The sequence below is a fragment of the Accipiter gentilis genome, chromosome 19 (genome assembly GCF_929443795.1).
Source record: "Accipiter gentilis chromosome 19, bAccGen1.1, whole genome shotgun sequence".
In the NCBI taxonomy this organism is placed as follows: domain Eukaryota; kingdom Metazoa; phylum Chordata; class Aves; order Accipitriformes; family Accipitridae; genus Astur; species Astur gentilis.
Genome location: NC_064898.1, coordinates 13,009,727 through 13,030,546, shown reverse-complemented (window position 1 = coordinate 13,030,546; position 20,820 = coordinate 13,009,727). Strand labels below are relative to the sequence as shown.

Sequence of the window (20,820 nt, the reverse complement as noted above, 5' to 3'; positions counted from 1 at the left end):
GATCCATAAAGTGAGAGTGGGTGATTTGGAAAATGGATGAAAACCCCAAATCATTCCCCACCTCTTCCCTGCAACTCTTTGAAAAGGTTTTTCCTAAAAATTATACTGGTAGAATCCAAGATATACATAATATACATAAACAAAAAAAAGATTTTACTCTATAAATCCAGCCTAAAGGAGGTGAATAATCTTATAGCTCTGTCTGCATTTATCTTATCTATCTATCTAATCTATCTATCTATCTACCTACCTACCTATCTGCCATTTCATCACAAAAGGTTTCTTCAGTTTAACCACATTAGCCACAGGGGATATGATTATTTCCTGTCTTAAGTAATTCAGAATAAAGGAAGTTTCAAGAGTCACACAAGCTGTGACAAATTACGGGATTTCACCCTATGCTGGCCAAGTACCTTCCTCTTCCACTGGCAGCAATGGAAGCTGAAGGTGTTCAGCATCTCAGAGGAATTCTGACAGAATGTACTCAACTTTTACAAAACACTTGTAAGAAATACGATCATGTTGGACTGTGGCTTTCTCAGGAAATCCTTGCTTCTGTGTTTTTGGCTTTTTTGATGTCACTCGCAGCCAACTTTTCTCCAGCTGGAGACGTTAATGACGAATTTTCTGCCCAAATTTCACAATGTAGCCTCGTTAGTTAAACTTCTTTGTTAACGGCATTTCTCAGCTACCATAAAAAAAAAAAACCCAAACCAACAAATCCTTCCTTTAATTTGTTTTTAGTATCATTGTATGGTATGGTAAGAAACCCGTAAGGCCTGGATCCCATTCAGTTCTGTAACTGAGGTACAAACTGTGACAACAAATTTTCCGAGATGGAGGGCTCGACTGAACTGATGCTGGAAATCATGTGTGTGTTTATCCAGAAGTGCAGACTTTTTTTTTGAGATCTGTCTTATGTTTTTAAATGGATATATTTGTTTGTCTCAAAGGTTTTAAAGCTAGAAGGAATGCCCATGGTGCTATCATCTGACTAGATACATGGCATATGTCACAAAAGACAAACCCCTGTTCAGTGGCTTTTGCACCAAGCATATTTTCCAATGGCACTAGAACACATTTTTGGAAAACATGTTTTGGCCTATATTAATTTAATTTTCTAAAAAATCAAGGCAGCACTATGAGCAGATTTGATATGAACTGGAGAAGTGGTTATCTTTTTTCCCACTGTGGTTGGCCATAAGATCCCCACAGCTGTCTACTGTGTAGCAGTAGAAGGATAGAGACAATGAGAGCAGCTATGTTAAGATTAGTTGCACCTAACTTTATACATGTATTAGTTAAGCATTCTTTTATAGAAAATGGAGAAATACGTATCTCTGGAGAGTGATTCAACCAGCTATCTTAGAGTAGGATGAACTGGCTTCCATAGGTTCCTTCTGTCTTTATTGAACATAAAGAACCTTAAACAACCAATTTAGACTACGTTTCTAGTTTCAGCCAACAGCTCAAGCTACATTAGTGTTTACTCAGAAGACGTTTGAGTGACAGATGATGGAGGCCTATGTCACTTGAAGCACTTTCAGGGTTTTGCAACTTGACCACCTCCACAACACAACAGCCAGTTCCTACTGCCCGTGGGAGAGAAGCCCAAACACGTTTTTTTGCATGCAGTTTCACAAATATGTCTATAGCTGCCCTTGAGATCTGGGAAAAGAAGCTGTATCAGCAGCTGATGGTTGTGGTTTCCTAATGCTTTTCTTTGACATTGGTTAGAGTTGGCTGATGTTGATCATGACTTCTTTTCTTATCCTAGAATTGGTTTTATCCACACTGCAATAATGTGACCTATGTTTTAGCCCAGAAAGGTAGCTGCCTATCTTCATCACATTGGTAGAACAAACTGATGCTACACAGAGCATCACAGGAATCATCAATACTGCTGCATCAGGGTGATCTTAACACAATACCAGCAAGGATTCATCTTCCCTAAGTGTTCACGACATGGGTGTCTGCACATGAGTTAAGTGTCTAAGCTTGCATTATATCAACAGAAATCTAATCAATATGGTCAAATGGCATCTAGAGAGCATTTCATCTGACCGCGTGTAAGAGGTAAACTTAGGATGGTTTGTGCAGCTCTGAGGAGCTCACCAAGTGTTTCAACCAACACCATTGACATGATGAGAGCCTAAGCCTAAGATCACATGAAAACACTTAGGCTGCAATTAAGATGCCTAGACAGTGATTTGCGGTGCTTTTGATACAGTCTAGTGAACCTGAGACATTGACACAGGTCTGGTGGCTGTGACCCAGGACCTAGAGGGGACATGTGGCTTCTAGACTGGTAGTTGGAGGCCAGCTGGAAACCTTCAGGTACCTTAATGGCACTAGATAACTGTTCAGTCAGGTGAGCTAAGCAACTACTTTGCAGGCTCAATCTTACCATAGAGTCAACAAAGGTGAATCATTACTCAGCTTGAATGAAAAACATGGGACAATGGCAAATGGCTCAAATAATATATTTAACCCTTGGCAAACCTTTAGCAAAGACTGCAGCCTGTGAAGGCATGATTCAACCACCTAAACATAGGAGCCTAGAGACAGTGTAGGCTCTGTGGGTCTTTGGGAAGTGCTGGGCTCCCAGCAGTCCTGTTTCATGCCTGTGTGAGTGACTTGGATACCCTACAGCACCTCAAATGCACTAAACATGTATTTAGGGAATTGGATCCCTTTCTGGGCAAATCTGTCTCAGTTAATAACGATATGGGCTATGAAGACACAAAAAACCAGTAAGTAACCAGACACTAGGGATTGGGACGGTACTCTACCATAGTACAGTAATTAGCAAATAGGACTGTAAATTTATCAAAAGAGAGCAAGAAAATGGCAGGTGATTGTGTGTACTGAGCAGGAAACAAGACCCAGATTCCAAATTACTGAAAGCAGTGCTTGTGTCTGCAGGCAGGTCAGAGCTGCTGGCACCAGATATGCCTTCCTCCTAATGGTGTGGCTGGAATGGAGCAATTGCCATGGTCACACAGGCAAAGGAAATATTCACTCACATAAGCACGGTGAATATTTGTCACAAAGAAATCCTTCATTTTGAGCTCTTGGTCTTCCTGCTCAAGGAAAATCCACAAAACAAATTTCAAAAATATGTGCCTGGCAACTGAAAATCAGAACTTCACAGGATACCAAAAAGCATGAACTAAAAATATGCCATTATAAACTTCATCCTCTCTTTAACTTCTTCATCTTCCATGGTCTGTAAATTACCCTTCACCTCTCTCTTTCCTCCAAAACATAACTACCTCCTTAGCCCTTGTCCCCATTTAACATTTTCTCTGCCCCATGAGTACCCACTACTTTTTTCTTCTAGAGAGGGATTCGTGTTCTGCTCTAAATCTGAGGAGCTGTTCTGGCAACACCTTGAGGTCTTCTGCTTCTACTTCATATCTGAAGGGAATGTGTGCCCCCAATTTTTATTTTTTAATAGATAATTGGTCTAGTAAGAAATATTATCTTTCCCTGTATATCTTGTGTTATGTTTGTAGACCATCTCTGCTAAACCAACATAATCAATTTAGATTTATATACTCCTAAAACAATTTTTGGTTTAATTGTCATTGGTAGTTCAGTAGCACTGGCTTACACAAGAAAATATGATGAAATAGCATTGCTACTAAGGTTTCAAATTAAAGAACTGGTACCTAAATCACCTTATGAGAACAGGTTTCATATAAATTAATTTCTTCATTAAAGCCTTTGATTTATTGTAGTTTATTTTTATTTTTATTATTTTTTAATTTTTGTTTAGGTTTTATAAAGAGTATAATATATCCAAGTTAATTTTTAATTATACAGTTTCTTATCTTTGAGTAGTATTTAGACTAATTTTTACTCCCGTATTTAATAAACATAAGAACTACCAAGTCTGTTCTTTATTTATGAAGGATACGATTTAACAGGCTTTTAATACAGAAAGCTAAGTTACGAAAAAAATTGAACAGATATGTTTTTATAAGGTTACACATTCTTTTCTCAAAATGCAATTACTTCTGTTACAGTAACCTGAAACCTTCCTCTGAAGTATGTCGAATAATACAGATGTCATAAGATATAATACATTTTGTTATGGTCATATGGCTTCTAATGTTATAAGCTGAGCTACAAAGACTAAAGAGAAAGTGAATAACCTTTCAAACACAATTTTTGTTGAGCACATTTGAAAAAATTGCAGTTAAGATGGAAGTTAAGCTGTCTTTTTCATGAACTTTTTCTATCAAATATTTTTGGCCAAGAATATTCATTTTTTAAGCAAACTTCTTCATCCTTTAACCCACTGAAATTAGGAGGGATTTACTAACTACTGGCGTAGTAAGCACTTGAAAGAGCCTTGAGTAAAGAGGTTTATTTGTCTGTTATATGTTGTGGCTGCCTGTGTTAGCAAGGGACTTGTTTCAGTGATCTCAGGGGTCCTTTTCAATCTACATTTCCAGGCTTAAACCCAGTTCCTAAACCCAAAAACACGAGAAGAAAAAAAAAACCCTGCTTACACTTGCAGAAATATACACCCTGGAGGGAAGGCTAAGAGTGGAAGGTGGGGAAAGAGGAACAGACAGTGGAAGCGTGATTTGTAGACTGATGTTAATGAGCCCCAACTGGCCTAATTACCCACAGGATTTTCACCAGGGCTTGTATGGAGTGATGGAGTTCAGAGGCAGCTGGCAGCTCCTTTCTCTGTTTTGGGGAAAAAGATCTGATGTTTCATGCCAGAATACATTTTTTAGTGTTTGGAAGTTAGACTTGGCTCTTGACTATTAGTGCAAATAAGACATCAAGGACACAATGATATGACAAACATAATTTATTAAGAAACTTTAATGTAGCAGGTGAAATGGTGATAAATTATATAAATGTATTTACTTACAGTAAATAATTATTAAGACTATACTCCCACAGCATTTGGGCAGAAATCCATTCTGACCTGATAGTCATGAAACGCTGAAAAGTTCAGCATATAGAAATATACAGTGTGCATATAGAAAAACATTGCAATTAACAATTAAACCAGCTGATGCTCTTCATTTTTCTGACAATCCGTTTGGCACGAGGATCAAACTGGAACTGAGTTGTTCCATGGAAGAAGTACACATAGCCTAGAAATAAAATTTAATCCAATTATATTTCATAGGTGACTTCAGTATTTTGGGAAAAAAAACCTCCAACATAATCCATCCATGTGTACTTGCTATTTTTCATTTCCATCTCATTAAGTTTAATAACAGGCTTTTGAAAACAGATGATTCTATCTACAGAAGCCCAAATGTTCAAGTAAACCCAGATGAAGGCTATGTTTTACTTACCATTTTTCTGGAAAACAGCATCAACTCTGCCAATTTTTCCAAAGTCGGAGACTATTTTCCTGGGATAACCACCATCCATGGATTTTTTGTTTTCGTCATATCTTAACACAAGAAACATCATTACAATTTGTGAGGAAGCAGAGAATATTTTGAAAGTCTGAAGCAAATTCATATACATATGCAAATCTACTGTTACTATGAAGTCTTATAAAGATTAGTGGAAGTAGCTTTTTGGTTCTTCCTGTTATGTATTAAGGTTCCCACATTATGAGTGTCTTGAGATTCAGAAATCCTGCCTTTGGTAAAGTTTGTAACAAGGCTCTTAAAGACCTTGGAAATGAAGCCCAGGAATTTATTAATGCATTTCTGGACTGTCCAGAGCCTTGGCCACCACTTGCCCATAAAATGAGCTTCTATCTTGAGGCACTGGATATCCAGTTCAGTATAAAAGCAAAACATGAAAAACTTGGGAGTAGAAGATGGTAGCACAGTCCTGAAACATATTTGTATTAGTGTCAACCATGTACTTCTTAAACAAAATTATTCTCTGGAATTTGTCATGAGCTACACTTGAACTATAAATATGACCAACTGTACAATAAAATATTTATAGTGTGTTCATAGAGAAATTAAGTTACAACCCTTTTTATTAGCAGTTCATTTTGTTTGAAATGTGAATGAAAAGTGGACACTATCACAACATTGCACAGAAAACCAGCACTGTTGTGGAGAAAAGGTGAATAATTTACTAGAAAATCACTCTTTTATCGGGCAGATGTTTCATTCACTTGCAAGTCATTATATTCCTGCAACAGGAACATAATGAATGTCAAAAAAATTCTATAGAAAAGTTGACATTTCCTAGCAAGTGCTTAAAATTTTTAAACTTCCAGAGAATCCTGTTTAAATTTCTGGAGTATATCTGGTTTAAACATCGTTGCACTTGAATTTTATAGTAATCCATCAGTCCTCAGGGACAAGTGAAGATATGCCTTCTAGTAAATGAATATTAAGTCTTACCTCCAGTATCTGTCAGCTATAAAGAAGTATGTTTTTCCTGTGGCTTCATCACTGTAAGCTGCATTAACTCTTTTAACAGTCTTTGGGAACCCCAAATGATAGATTTGTTTAGGATAGCCAGGTGCAATATCATATCCCCTGAGAAGCCAATATTTATCCTCTGAAAAATATAAGCAGATTTAATTTGGGTTTTTTTCTATTTATAAACAGCATTTAATTGCATTTTAGATGAATAGCAAACAATGTGTCTTAGATATCCATATTATTCCTTTCAGTTTATTACTTTAGAAAATGGTTCTAATTCTTACACTGGGACTACATCATGAAGACAGTGGAAATGCCTTTTGTTTATATGAGTAAAAAATTAGAAGCATAAGGTATATGGATAGTACTTCTAGATTTTTTTCAAATTAATATAAAGTATGTGTCTGTGTAACAACTTGGGGAGGGCTGGGGGTTGATGAGTTAATCCATTGACATTGGGTTGAGATATTGAGTTTATTAAATTCCTGTAATATGCTACTTGATTATAGAGCCATATAATATTTTGAAAACTAGACAATGTGCATTAAACTAAACTGTTACAACAAAGGGCATATGTCTAATCAAAATGCTTTAGTAATTTTAGATGCAGTTAACATATTTATATACGGTAATATATCATGTACTGTAATATGTGCATAATTAAGTTATTTGAGACATTTAAAGCGTATTTGAGACATTTAATGAAAAGGACTGATAGTTTTTTAAGTGAACAATTTTCCTCTCACAGTATGCTTTTCCACCAACATTTTATTGTTGTTGTTGGGTTTTTTTCAAAAATATCACAAAATACTAATAAGCATATCAATAACAGTAGTGTACAAATTCCTGTATTTGCCAACTGAATTCAGCAAAAATCCTTCTGTGTAAAGCATAATGCTGTTGCCTGAAGAGTACTAGACCTGAAGAAGGGAAAGTATTTTCAGGTCTTGTTTTTCAGAGCATTAACTATAACAGAGGGGTAAGTTTTCAGGATTATGACCGCTGAAGATTCCTTACAGCAGTATAACTATGCACCTCTCGTTTAACTATTTGCAGATCTGTAAGATTCTCTGTTTCACTGATCTTCCTTAAAAAGCAATTTGACTTTTGTAATTGCATAGTTTGCAAAGGAGCAGGAAGTAACTGGTCAGAAAAAGTAGACAATTTCAGATTCCATTACCTTTAAAAAGTAAAACTTCATCCCTCTCAATGTTTTCATAAGCAGCTTGAATTCCTGATGGTAACTTTGGCCAGAACAGTGAGATAAAATTGAGCTCTGCCTCTGTCCTCTCAGGATGTTTGCGCAGCATGTATCTGGTTTAAACAAAAATTGATGTAATAAAATAGTTCCACTCCTATCATAAGTGCAAAATAATTATTATAGATCCCAGAGTATAACATGGGGGAGATGTGTACCTGGGTGTGAATATCCCCCTCCACTGAATGTAAAGGAAATCTAGAGCCACTTGCAGTCTTAACTTTAGAACCTCAGTTGCATGCTAAAAACCAGACAAGATGAATATAAGCCCTTCTATTTCTCTGTAGGACAAGCAGGCTAAGAGTTGGCTTCAGTAACCACCTAACAGGCATCTTTCTACATAACAGCACTTTCAGTTCTGCCCCTGCTCTTGTGTTGAGGAGTAGCAGAAAGGTTACAGTGTGGGACCCGTGGACACATTCCTAAGGAATATATGAATGCTCTTGCTTTGCTCTTAGTTGAATCGAGTTCAGAGACAAGTCTGTGGCAGCAGTGGCCACAGCAGCAGAACAGTTGGAAAGCATCCTACAAGCCCTCATCTCCTTCATGGCTCTTGTCAACTAGGGCACCTAGGATTCATGATTTGAGAACTTTTGCTTGTGTAAATACATAGTGGTTTTCTAGGGCTTCCCTTTGTACTACATTCCAAAAGAACATTTTCCCTCATGGATTACAGATTTTTTTAAAACTACTGAATATTTTAAATAGATAATATATATGCTTATTGTTGTTACCTGCCCTTGAAGAATATTGTTTCTCCACGTAGTGTAGTAATGGCATCAAATGTCAAATTTGGGTCACAAGCTTGGGGAGTTACAGGTCCTGTTGGCTGCACAGCAGCATTAGCCTGTCCTATAGGAAGAATATTTTATCTTTAAGTATGAAGAAATACAAAGACAGCGTTTAGAAGGTCCTCGAGGACACCAAGAACCCTCTTCACAGAGAATGAGAAGGCATGTGGTTTTAAACTAAGAGTCTATCACTGAAAGCAGGCTTTGTGTTTATCTTTTCCAAAATGATTTTTTTGCAGAACTGGACCTCAGCTGAGGTTAGCTTCCAGGAAATTTCTGTCTTTCATTATTCATTGTTCAGCAACAGTTAAATCTCTCATTTTGGTGGAATAACCATATTTTAAATATATTCTTATGACTGTTAACCAGCCTCTGAAGTAGAAATATTAAATAAAAATATTATTTCTTACCATAGATGGCTTGAATGCCATCAATGTCATCCTGAGGAAGAAGGAATTCATTGGGATCTGTGTAGGAGTAAGTTGGATACATCAGTGCTCCAGGATCATTTGAATGAGACAGACCCAGCGAATGACCAAGCTCATGGGCAACAACAATGAACAAATTGTAGCCTGTAGGATAAAAATCATATGATACAAGGTAAAATCTGTTTCAGTATTCAGCACAGTTGACTAAATGGGGAACAGTTATGCATCCTCCCAAAATACACTACAGGTACAAGAGAGGCTGTAAGTAATGCTATCAATCAACATCACAACTCAAAAATATTGTAACAGAAGAGCTATATGAGTACTTAAAGAATGTCCAGCCTTAACAGTGGTCTCATTGTCCTTTCTCTAGTGTCTTTGTGACTTAAACACAAACCCTATTTCTCCTGCTATCACATAAACTGCTCAGATTGAGGATCATGCCAACAAGTGGAGGTTCAGTGATGCAACAGAAAAAACCTTCAAAACAAACACTGAGATAACAGTTTTGGTGGCACTCAAATACCCTAGTTAGCACCAAACTTTGAAGTGTTAGCTTAAGAAAGAGAAAGGATTTGATTTAAGAAGTTTACCACCAGATCTTCCTGTATCCAAGTTTTAGGTTTCATCTGAACAAAAGAAGTATTTTTAAGTGCTCACTTAGTTGCCATTATAAACCACTATGACCTAAAAAAACTTTTTTCTGAAAATAGATTCCTACAAATAGAAAAAAAAAAAAAAAAAGAGCTAAGCAATTTAAAAAGAAAACTTCTGCTGCTTTTGCTCACTTTTTGCCTGTAATCAGGCTCAGGAACTAAGCGTCACATGAGATAAGATTGTACAAGGTAAAACTATATAAATTAAATATAAAGTAATCCAGTTATAGAGTCCTTACCTCTTCCATCTTTTGTCCAGGCTTCCTCCTCATCAAGATGTACATCTCCACCAATACCTTCACCAGGCTGGAAAGCATGAGCCAGCTGCCCATTGGGGCCATCAAAAGGAGAGTTGTCTTGGTGGTCTAAAATTAAGAGGGAAAAAATCAGTTAGAATCCTAAATTATTTCTATGATTGCAGATGACTATTTAATATGTAAACATATCAATGTTACCTCTATAAGCAAAAGAGATCATTATATCTGCTTCTTTGTCCTCAAGTTTTTGGAATGTCAATGGTGTCACGTTGCTCCAGACACTGAAAGCTTTTTGGATTGCTTCATCTACATCAGCTTGTCTCATCTTTGGGGTGTAATTCAAAATCCTTCAAAGCAAGCCCAGCACATTATATATTTTTAAGAATACAGCATTTTAGCTGAAAAATAATAACTTGTACAAAAGTCAGAAATCTTAGACATATCCTTCATGAATGAAAATTAATAATGTCTTCATTTTAGATACCACCTTCTAGAGTGCCTGTCTTCTTCCAGAAATCAGTTAATCACTCTGGATATCTGTATATGGCATAATGTACTTACTTCAAACCCCCCAAAATTAGGATGCTAGTTTTATATCTTTTTGGATCTGATTAGGAAAGGTTACCTGTATGTCAGATTATTTCTTTTCCATTGGGGATTCCCTGTTGTGAACACGTATTGCCCTATATCAGGTATACCACATCTGGGTTTTCTCATCGTCTTCAAAGTGTCAAGATCAGGTTTTCCAGTCATCTGCAGTCCAAAGAATGCTTGCATTTCCTTGAGCTTTGCAGCAAGGGAATTTTCACCCTTCTTTCTTACATGAGGCTGGTCATCCCTTTGAAGACCATAGAAATTCTGTAGATAATTCTGAACAAGAGTTTAAAAAAAGAAGAACATTGTGGCATATCAGTACTGTCTTCAGTCACACTTAAATTTTCTAAGTAATCTTGAACTGTTCCCATATTGACATGCCCTCTGTTCACCAGCAGCAAGAACAGCCTATTTTCTCCGGGAGCTGGTGTGAGGAGTCTGATATAACTTAGAGTTTTCATATAGTTTTCAGAATTTCTTGTTTCACAGGTGGTATATGTGAAGAAATGTGTTTAAAATCTAATATTTACTCTTAATTATTAATTCCACATTATTTATGGTGCCCAATTACTCTAACAGCAAAAGTTATGAGGAAGCTTATAACTGTTCTCTTTCAAGGAAATAGAGATTGGCAGTGAGACTCCACACAGCCAGGATTCCCAACAAATCAGGTGACTACTGCTAGAGAGTCAGCACATGGCAAATCATGCCATTTATTTTTAGCTACAAAATAAGATATTAGGAACTCAGGTCTTCCTACTAAATTTCAGCAATTTTGTCTCCAATAAATGGTGTTGTTTTCTATGTAAGTGTTGTATTTCTCATAGATGTCCCTTTTTTTCAAAGTATTCCATAAAAGATGCATTCAGCAAAATGTTGAAATACATGCCTGCTTCAACCAAGTTTCCTCGCTTATGTTACTGAGATCAGTAATACCAGAAGTTTCAAATTACATTCTGACATGTAAATTGTTGCTGAGTTTGACTACTTCTGCACAGCCACAGAGCCTTGCTGCTAGAACTCATGCTTTGGTAGTTTTGTTGTCACTTTACTGACAACATGAAAAGTGAAGTTATACAATATTCAGATGACTTTTGGGTAAGTAAGTTCCACATAACTTTCACACTACCTTATGTTTTACTTAGAAATGCACTGAAAAATATTTACCTCTACAAGCCGTAGGGTTTTTCCCTCATCTTCTGCTTCTGGAGCCACAGGAAAACCAGAGGAGACAGCCACATATACCAACAGGAGAAGCGAAAGGATCTTCATCCTTGTCTAAGCTTGTCTGCCTCAGTTTCAGTCTTGAGCTATTGAACATGCTTCTCAGCTCTGTTTATATAACTAATTCGTCAATCAGTGACAGTCTGACTCATGCTGTATAATATCCTCTGATTAGTAAAAATGATGCATAACAGTTTCTTCATCAGGTAATGACGCAATGTGTTTAACTAATGCTACTGTCCTTACTTTGCCTCAGCCTTCTCTTTTGGGCAATTTTGTAGTGTGTTTAATAAATAAGGAAATGCTATTCAGGTAAAATGTGGAGCTACATTTCACAGGTATTTTTGAATCATGAATTTAGACTATTTGTAGGACAAGGTCTTGACAAACTGGAGAAATAATAAGAAATAACATATAATAGTAACATAACGTTGTATTATAATGAATAACATTATGCTATATATATGATATATATGTTTTAATATTTAACAAGATATAGCATATTATGTCATAATATGTAATAATAAAATATAAAAGACAGTACAAAGAACCAATCTTATCTAGCAATAATCAACATCATAACTCCAGTAGGGCTGTCATCAGCTATTGAAAAGTTCTGTCCAGAACAGTCTTATGAAGCTAGCAAAACTGAGTGCTAAAATGATTCAACTTTTTTTGACTGATATTAACAAAAATCAGTCATGTTACTGGGATGCTAAACTGCGTTCCCATATGCATGGTAAGTAAAATAATGTTTATACCCTTGCCAGCACAGGTAAGGTCTCAGCTGCGACAGTGTGTTTGGATCCAGGCAGAGAGATGACCTCTGGTTGGAAAGATCCCATAAAGCCCAACAGGAACTTTTGTGAGTCTGGAAAAGGAAAATTAAAGTAACTATTTTGTGACTCTGTGTTCACTGTTTCATGGAAGGAAGAGCAAAGGGAGCCATGATAAATGCTGTTAAATACAAGAAAGTTTTTTCCTAAAAAGGAAACAGTGACTGCTCTCCAAGACTCTAGAATGGTCTTAAACAACAGCGATTAAGTTTAAACATGAGGTTTGGGATTCAGCTGCCTGAGCATTAGTGCTATTTGAGATGCTCTAGGGAATCTGACCTGACCTCCAGATGCCCTGGAAGGATGTAGGTCTCTGTAGCTCCTGTGTCATGGCAGCCAGCCCCAGGTGGGTGTCTTAGGTACAGGCAAATGAGCAATAAGGTGCATTAAGCTTTAAGTGTTTCATTGTGTAGATATCTGTAAGTTATTTAGGTGTCTAAACACTCATTTTGGACAATGGTTTCTAGAAAGTGATTCAACTGACTGTATGACGTGGACTTTAAGATGAGATGAACTGCTCTCTATACTTCATTGACTATATTGGCTAGGACTGTATCAATGATAAGAGGAGTTTAAATACCCAGAACACATGTGGGAACCTACAACATAGACCCCTAAACTGAGGAAAAAATTTCTAACTGCAAGGACAGCTAAACGCTAAAGTAGATGGCCTGAAGGGACTGCATGTTTGCTAACTCTGGAAGCTGTCAAGTACACACTGGACACCTTTCAGAATGGTTTTGGTGTTGCTGTCCTTGTTGGAGGCAAAGACCCTCCTTGGGGAACTTAAAAGGGAAAAAATAAATGCTAGTGTGAGAGGGACAAATACAAATATGTACCTTTTTTTTTTTTTTCCCCCCGATATATGAGCAAGTTTTGCTTTGAAGGAGCTCAATACAGGATGAAAATTTTAATTGTGCTGGGAAGTACTTCACATAGTTTCCCAAACGTCAGGGAAAAATAATGTACTTAGTATATGATTCTACACTCACTGTAGTATAGCTCCCCCTAATTATATCTAGGTTCAGCACATCAGGCATCATTCCTGGGAAAAACAAATTACTTCCAATGCAAGTCGCATTGCTTGTCTGGAGTAATTGACTAAAGCTAATACAGGACATTTCAAAAGCAGAAGCAACAGTCCAGTCCTGGTATTTGAAATTACCAGGAAAATAATTCTTCAAAGGGTAAAGCTTTTGTAGATGTAAAAAGATTCAGCCTCATGGTTCATAGTCCAAGAAAACTTCATTGTTGATTATTCTTGATCCATCTTGATTTTCAGACATGAACAAAATAATTTTGTGTGTTAGATACTTCTCCAAAGTCTTTGCTACAACTCATATGATCCTGGGATTTGTGAAATGCTGCTTAACTTGTCTAACTCTGTTGCTAAACAAGTGTTATCTCCCTGTAAATATTTCTCCTTCATGTATTTCTGTAGGCTGCTTTATATAGTTCCTGATTCAATACCTCTGTTTATTTCTTCTTCTTTTGTTTCCTAAGGAGTAGTTATCTCATTTCTTCTATCCCTTTTTCTTTTATTTTCTGAAGGCATCATAGGCATGTTTAAACACATGAGATGCAGATTAATCAGATGAGTCCGGTGGCTGAGATGGGAACATTAGGAAATCACATGTTGCAGCTTGCACAGAGAGGTTCTGCTGCCTTGCACACTTCTGCGAAGGGTCTATGGCCAAATTTTAATGTAATCATGAGGATATTGAGTCAGGCAGAGGGTGAGAAGGAACATCTGGTTGTTTTCCAGGGAATTTTAAAAAAATTACTTTCCAAGGCAGCCAGTGGCTGGACTAGAAAGTCCTGGACTCCAGCACTAGCTGTGGGAACTGTAAGTATTTGAAGAGTCATCAAGTGGTAAACCTTAAACAGCACCAGGAAGAGGAAGCAGAAGCAGTGGCTTCCCTCTGTCTTGGGAATTTCCACAGCGTTGGGCTACAAAGTCATGTCCCGTTTCACCGTCTGCATTGGCTTCCTACTGCGTGTCCTTCAGCACATCTCCCTCAAACAAGGGAAGGAAAGGTTTCAGGCATCTGCTCTTCCTATGGTGTGACAGCTAGCACATTGCCACCCTCTCCTTTTCAAGTACTTGCCTTCAGACAAAAAACTCAAAAACCAAGAGGAGACATGAATATGCCAAAATGAAACTGACACCCCTCGAAATACACAAGAATTTTTACTGAGTGCCAACCAATGTCTACACAGTGCCTCAGTTTGCTTGTGGGACCGTTGTGTTCACCTGCACCTGACCAGCACAGTCTGTCCTGGCCTCTCACTAAAACACATTTCTAGCTATTTTCTTGGGCTCTGTCCTGTGTGCGGGGGTGTGTGTGGAGGGGTCTCAGTGACAGCCCCTGGGGTGGCACCAGAGGCTGAAGGCCCCCATGTCTGTGGTGAGGCAACTGGAGAGACTGAGGTGCATGCATGTCAGCTGGGTGCATATGTAGGTCTGGAAGCACTAACAAAGATCCAGCTGGATGAGCCAGTGAGTAGGGTAAGAGGTTGGGAGCTGGGTATCAAAGAGGCCATAAGCCAGGGCTGGATACTGGAGAGACCAGGGTTCTGTGGGTTGGCTACTGGAGGGACCGGGGGCCCAAGTCAGTAACTGGGGAGGCTGTGGGATCTGGGGTCAGCGGAGAAACCTGTTTGTGTGGGTATCCATGAGGCAGCAGGGGACACCAGCACATCCCAGGGCAGCTGCTGGATGGATGGGTTGTCTGACCCCAGCTGCCAGGGGATCCATAGTGTCTTTGTGTGTGTGCACTTGTGTGCGCATGTGTGTATGTGTGTGTACATGTGCCTACTGGGAATACACCTTCAGCCTTACTGCTGGCTGGACCTGGGGGCTTGGAGCTGCAGCAGCTTCACCTCTGTCAGGGTACCAGATTTGGACAACTCCTAACACATTGGCCCTGCCTGAAGTTTTCCTAAAATCTCCATGTAACCCATGAAGACAGGTAAACTTTGCCCTTAACTACCCCCAATTGTTCTTCGGAGGCAGCCCTTGCCTGGACTACGAGCACCAGTACCTCACTCAGGTCGCCCTGAATCACCCCACCAGGTCTGGGACCCATCTGCTAAGTCACTGCTAAACCGAAACTGGGCACCTAGGGAAGAGGGGATAGACACTGCTGTTGAGAAAGGGTCAGTGTTTTCAAGGGTTGTTCCATTGTACACCCAGGCAGCACAGGCTTGCGTCTCCCTGTATTAGCAATAATCCTCCTTTATTTGCACTCTTCTTCCTCAGCAAAACTGCACCCTTGATGTTCATGTTGAGACAAGGGACCTCGAAGTGTCCCTTTTCTAGGTACACTACTTACTGTTCCTCATTCATCAAGTCTGCATAGGAATGTAAGCACTGCCAGAGGTCTAACCAGCATGTGTCCTCCTTCCATCATTGACAAGGAAATTTAGGCAGAAGCATGAGAGGAGACATATTTCCCCAGAAGAGTCTCCCAGCCTGGAACAATTTTCTGCCTCAGTGATTTTGATTTACTTTGTACTTTACTATACCTTGAGCTTGTATCTGGCTCTTCAGGCTGTTTCCCTTTTCCCCTAGTTATATCTGATAATGTTCTAAAATGTTTAAAATGTTCTAATGGCTTTCATCCTTCACACCACACCCCTGACTAAATAATGAAAAAATAAATTCACAGTGTGAATCATAGTGGGGTTTCTCTAAATCAAAGTCTCTCACTACAGAATTACTGTAGAAAAGGGAACTTCGATTGGTAGTTCTGTAATTTTGATATTACAAAAATTAAAAGTGGTACTTCATAATTCTAAGAATTGTTTACTATTGCAATCTGTCACAATGATGTTTGCAATTGCTTTCTCAGTAGCAGGTGGCACTACAAAGTACAGTCATAATTCTTGCAGGAAGTAATTTTATGTCCATTCCATGCTCTTTTGCATATCCTCATCTTTTCCTGTGTTCCCAATCTATTTTGAAGCAACAAAATAAAAATCTTTCTGCAAACCAAGTATGTTGTCCTGAAACAAGCTATTTTCCTTGGAGCATGTCACTTTTCATGTGAAGACTGAAGAGTCAAAGGTATGTCACTGTGCAGCAATATCTAACTGGTTGCCAGATAGTCACATGAAGTTGGAGAATTCATTAAGAATTTTCTCTTAGTGAGCAAAGTGCATTTTAATACTGAGATGAAAAAGCCAAAGGCAACCCTCCAAGTCAGATGTCTTAAAGTTTGCACAAGCTTGTGGCTTAACGTCACCCAATGTTAAACATTTCCTTTATAGAAAAGCTGTTGATTCTGCTCCAAGGGAATGATCAGTCACTCCATTTACAAACCAGGGTGCTATGCTGGTCAGTGTTAGGAGCACAATGATATAGTTCAAACCATGCTGAAGTTCAAAGGCCACCACAACAGGGCTCAGGATGTCAGGTGTTGAATCAGTCCTAATTATTCTATTGTAGAAGACCAATTCAACGTGACAAGTTACAGACTGGGGCAGTGCCTCGATACACCTCAGTGACTTGCACAGTCTCAGACATTGCATCATCAATGATTCCAGTAAAAGGAGAAGGGAAGGAGTGCCACTTTCCATGCCAAGCACCTGTTTCCTGAACACGCAGGAAAACCAAATCACGTTCTTCATCCCTGCAGCTGAGCTGTTGCCTGGGATGGGAACCTGCTCTGTTGTATCCCGGGCATGACTTCCCTGTCGGCAGAGAGGCCCTGGGATGCCTTGCAGAGCCAACCTTACCAGCTGGAAGTCCTTTGCCTTTAAACTTGGTGGTTGTCACACAAGTTGTGCAGATATAAAACTTGCCCTGAAAGAGGCAGCAAGAAGAGATCAATGTCTCCACACTGATCTACAAAATAAATCTGCATATGCCCCGGGGCTCTGGACGATTTGGGACATACTGGAATTGCTGCAGGCTCACAGGCCCCCAGTTGGATGCATGGCACAAATGCCAAAAGATGCCATGAGACAGCTACCACTTGTCAACCTGCAAGATCCGTTGTCCTGCTGGCGGGGAGCAAACATGAACAGGCTGGTTGGAGACCAGCCAGATGGCAGTTCAGAGTCTGCCAGGGAATCATCTTGAAACAAAGTCTGCTCCTTGGCAGCCTTTAACTGTTTTCTCTGGAATACGAACGGCAGCTGAGAGATGCATCTTTGCAGTTCTGAGTCGCCTTCAGTGCTTCTGAACTCACAAATCTTCTGCTTCTGCCACCAAAAAAGGGCGCTTTTTTCCTCCCTTTTCCTTAAACACAAGCCAACATTTTACTAGGAACAACCTCCTGCAAACAGTGGTTAAATAGACTCATTTTAATTTTGCTCTTTTCTGCCAGGATGTATCAGTTACCTTTGTCTGTTTTACTTAGGTGGTAAACTCTCTGTGGACTTTTAGTTCTGGGTGTCCAAATCATTACACAATTGCTTTTCTGTTCACTACCACAGCCCTACCTATTGTGGTAATACATATGTGTTCCTGCCAAGAACATTATCAAAGGGCATTTGGCCTTTCTGGGCAGGGTGAGTGTGTGAAATCAAGAAAACCAATAAATGGTTTTCTAAACCAAAGACAAAGAACGTCCAACAAGCAAACTGTTTTTTTCCTGGGGTAGATTGTGTTGGGCCTTTGATGTTGGACCTCCTGGATTGTGTCTGACAGACACACTACAGAGCCCTTGGCAAAAAGGCAAATAGATATATTCAGATGTAGGCAAAAAGTCCTCCAAGATGAGATGGTGAAAATCACAACAAATGAGACCATTATAAATAAAACATTGAAGAAAACAAAGTAATTTTTGTGACTTGAATTCTAGAGGAGAAAGTCACATAATAAGCCTTCCTTGTGAAGAGACTTCTATCTTCACCCAATTTTCCATGCAAACAGGCTAGAAATTTGCTATATCGTGGAAAAAACGGATGTGTTTAGAAGACTGAGAAAACCATAACTGAAATGGTTGCACTGAGTGTACCACAGACAATGAACATATCAACTCAGAGTCCAGGTCTCCACCTGTATCTCAGAAGAGCACAGAATATCAAATATGGTTCAATGACCTTCAGTTCAAAAGCGTGCTTTCACTCAAATGGTGAGGCTGACTTGTCAGTAGTACCAGAGATTTTCAAAATAAGATTTGTGAAGCAAAAAAAGACACCAACATCCAACACTAAACCACCTAAATTATATTAAGATGGATAGATCTAGAGTGGGTTAAGCTCTACTTCTGCTACAGATCCAAGACTTCATATGCGACAATTAGTATGATCATCTGTGTGCAGTTAGTAAAATAAGGAAGGAAAGAGTCCTGACTAATCAGAAATCATCAAACCCAAGGAAGAACTAGTCGGATAAGTATGTGGGAACCAGACAAGTACAAAACAATCATGAAAGGTCTAGGACAAGCCAGCTTTGCTCTGAGAACTATAATCCCATCTGAAAGAGAGTATTTCCAGAGAAAGTTGGAAAGATCAGAGCCAGAAGAGATTATCCCACTTAAAATAACATGGTCTAGTGCAGTTAACCACAATGGCAGTGCTATGGAGGGCACAGATACTGTAGAGGAGGATCAGCAGTAGGAAGAACTGAAGAAAACCACTTAAACCCAGGACTGTTAGAAACTTCCTTAAGGAACTAAAAATCTATCAAGTGTGAGCCAAACTGTTCATTCATCGTTTTGACTTTTACTGTTATAGCTGAGACCACGGACTGATTAAGCCTTGCAGTTGTGAGACCAGTCAAAAAGCCATATAAGAAATGTGAAAGAAAACCAGAATTTGAAAACAAGAACAGCATGAGGCAAATAATAAGGAACAAATAAACAGCACTGAAATATTTCCTACTAAATTCAATAGAAACATTTAAGTTAGAAGACTTAAACCTGCTTCCCTAACCGTGGCAATATCAGACACCAACCAGAGCTACTCATCTCCTTTTCTGGAGGTGATGTAATTAAAACTAAACATTTTGATTCTAGTTTTGTTTGGTTAGCAAAGTCTTGTTTGCCACCTCCACAGCAGGGTGTGGCAGCAGTATTTGTCTTGCAAGACTGAGAGTGCCATAATATGTTTTGGACCTTGACAGAATTCAGATAAAATTTGCTCAGTGTCTAGATCCACACTGGAGTGCCCCATTTGAGTAGTTCTGCTACTAGGGTTTTTAAAAATGCATCAGAAAAAAAGGTTCCATAAAGTGTGTTGAAATAACTCACTGCATTTGTACAATACAGTTGTATGTACAAATACAATACAATTGCCTTGTCCTAACAGGACCAGAGGCAATGGACAGAAACTGAAACGCAGGAGGTTCCCTCTGAACATCAGGAAATGCTTTTTTACTGAGGGTGACCAAGCACTGACAGAGGCTGCCCAGTGAGGTGGTGGAGTCTTCTTCTTTGGATATGTGCAGAAGTTGTATCTCCAAAAGCCACATAGAGTCTTGACAACCCACTCTAGGTGGCCCTGCTTGAGTAAGGGTGTTGGACCAGATGACCTCAAGAGGTCCAACCAGCCTCAACCATTCTGTGATTCTGTAACTCATGGAGAAGAGGAGTCAAATAGAAGAACTATCTTTTCTCTGTTTTTTTTTTTTTTTCTTTTTGTAGGGAAGTTTTCTAATGAGGGGGAGACAGTGGGTACTGGGCAAGATTTTTTACATGCATAAAAGAAAAGATACCTTCTCTAAGACCTTAGATCTTGCTAGCCATCTATCTGAATGGTTATGGGCCCCTGTGGAGCATTACCAAGTGACACCTGACTTCAGCAGCAGGGAGATTCTGGTCAGCAGTACTGAACTGGCAGGTGCTGCATGTCTGTCCCCCAGGTCCAGAGAGCCATAAGGCTGGCCACAGAGATCATTGCAGATGGAAGATATGGTGCACTCGGACAAATATGAAAAGGACTGGTGGCCCCATCCTGTTCCTCCCCTCTGGCTGATGAGGATGCCACCATCCACTGGTGAAACATCAGCATAGAAATATAAACAGTGTGGATGCCCTCAGCAGCCAGGCTCAGACACGCAGTCCTCCCAGTAGCTGGCTCGGCATCTCCTGTATTCCCAGTAACGTATGAGTCCCTGCAGCTTGCAGCCATGCTCTGCCTGCTGGTACTCAGACCTTATAACCTACTCAGCAGCCAGTCCTGCTTGAAGTTCACCCAAACACATATAGAAAGAACTCACCCACCCATAAAACATGATTTACTGAGAAGACAGGCCCAAATGTGCAGGGTGCAGCCAAAGAGGCACACTGACCTGCAGCCTGTTTGCATGCAACCAGCCCCCTTCATCCACTTAATCCTATATTTTCCCACACCTGTTCCTCCCCAATCTACTTTTATCCTTCCAGTTCCCTGTCTTTGGTTTCTCCCCTAATGAACCCACAATAAATTTTGCACATTCCCATGGTCCCCTT

The 20,820-nt window shown here is 39.2% G+C and overlaps 1 protein-coding gene across 1 annotated transcript; it reads right to left on the bottom strand.

The window, feature by feature from the left end:
- Positions 1-5,022: 5,022 nt before the first annotated feature.
- LOC126048149 (interstitial collagenase-like) lies at positions 5,023-11,579 on the bottom strand. The gene is made up of 10 exons (XM_049822738.1): positions 11,526-11,579; positions 10,390-10,634; positions 9,963-10,111; positions 9,747-9,872; positions 8,834-8,995; positions 8,367-8,484; positions 7,555-7,688; positions 6,351-6,510; positions 5,331-5,431; positions 5,023-5,123 (listed from the first exon to the last, which is right to left on the bottom strand). The coding sequence occupies exons 2-10, from the start codon at positions 10,539-10,541 to the stop codon at positions 5,023-5,025; spliced, it is 1,203 nt and encodes a 400-aa protein (XP_049678695.1). The 5' UTR covers positions 10,542-10,634; positions 11,526-11,579.
- Between the last annotated feature and the right edge of the window lie 9,241 nt (positions 11,580-20,820).

What these genes read in the sequence shown, in the direction of transcription:
- LOC126048149 (XM_049822738.1), bottom strand. Translation starts at nt 10,541, where the DNA reads ATGCAAGCATTCTTTGGACTGCAGATGACTGGAAAACCTGATCTTGAC. An exon ending in TGGCATTCAAGCCATCTATG is followed by an intron (nt 8,485 to 8,833) that starts GTAAGAAATAAT and finishes TTCTTCCTATAG; the next exon opens with GACAGGCTAATGCTGCTGTG. An exon ending in ACAATATTCTTCAAGGGCAG is followed by an intron (nt 7,689 to 8,366) that starts GTAACAACAATA and finishes TGTTTAAACCAG; the next exon opens with ATACATGCTGCGCAAACATC.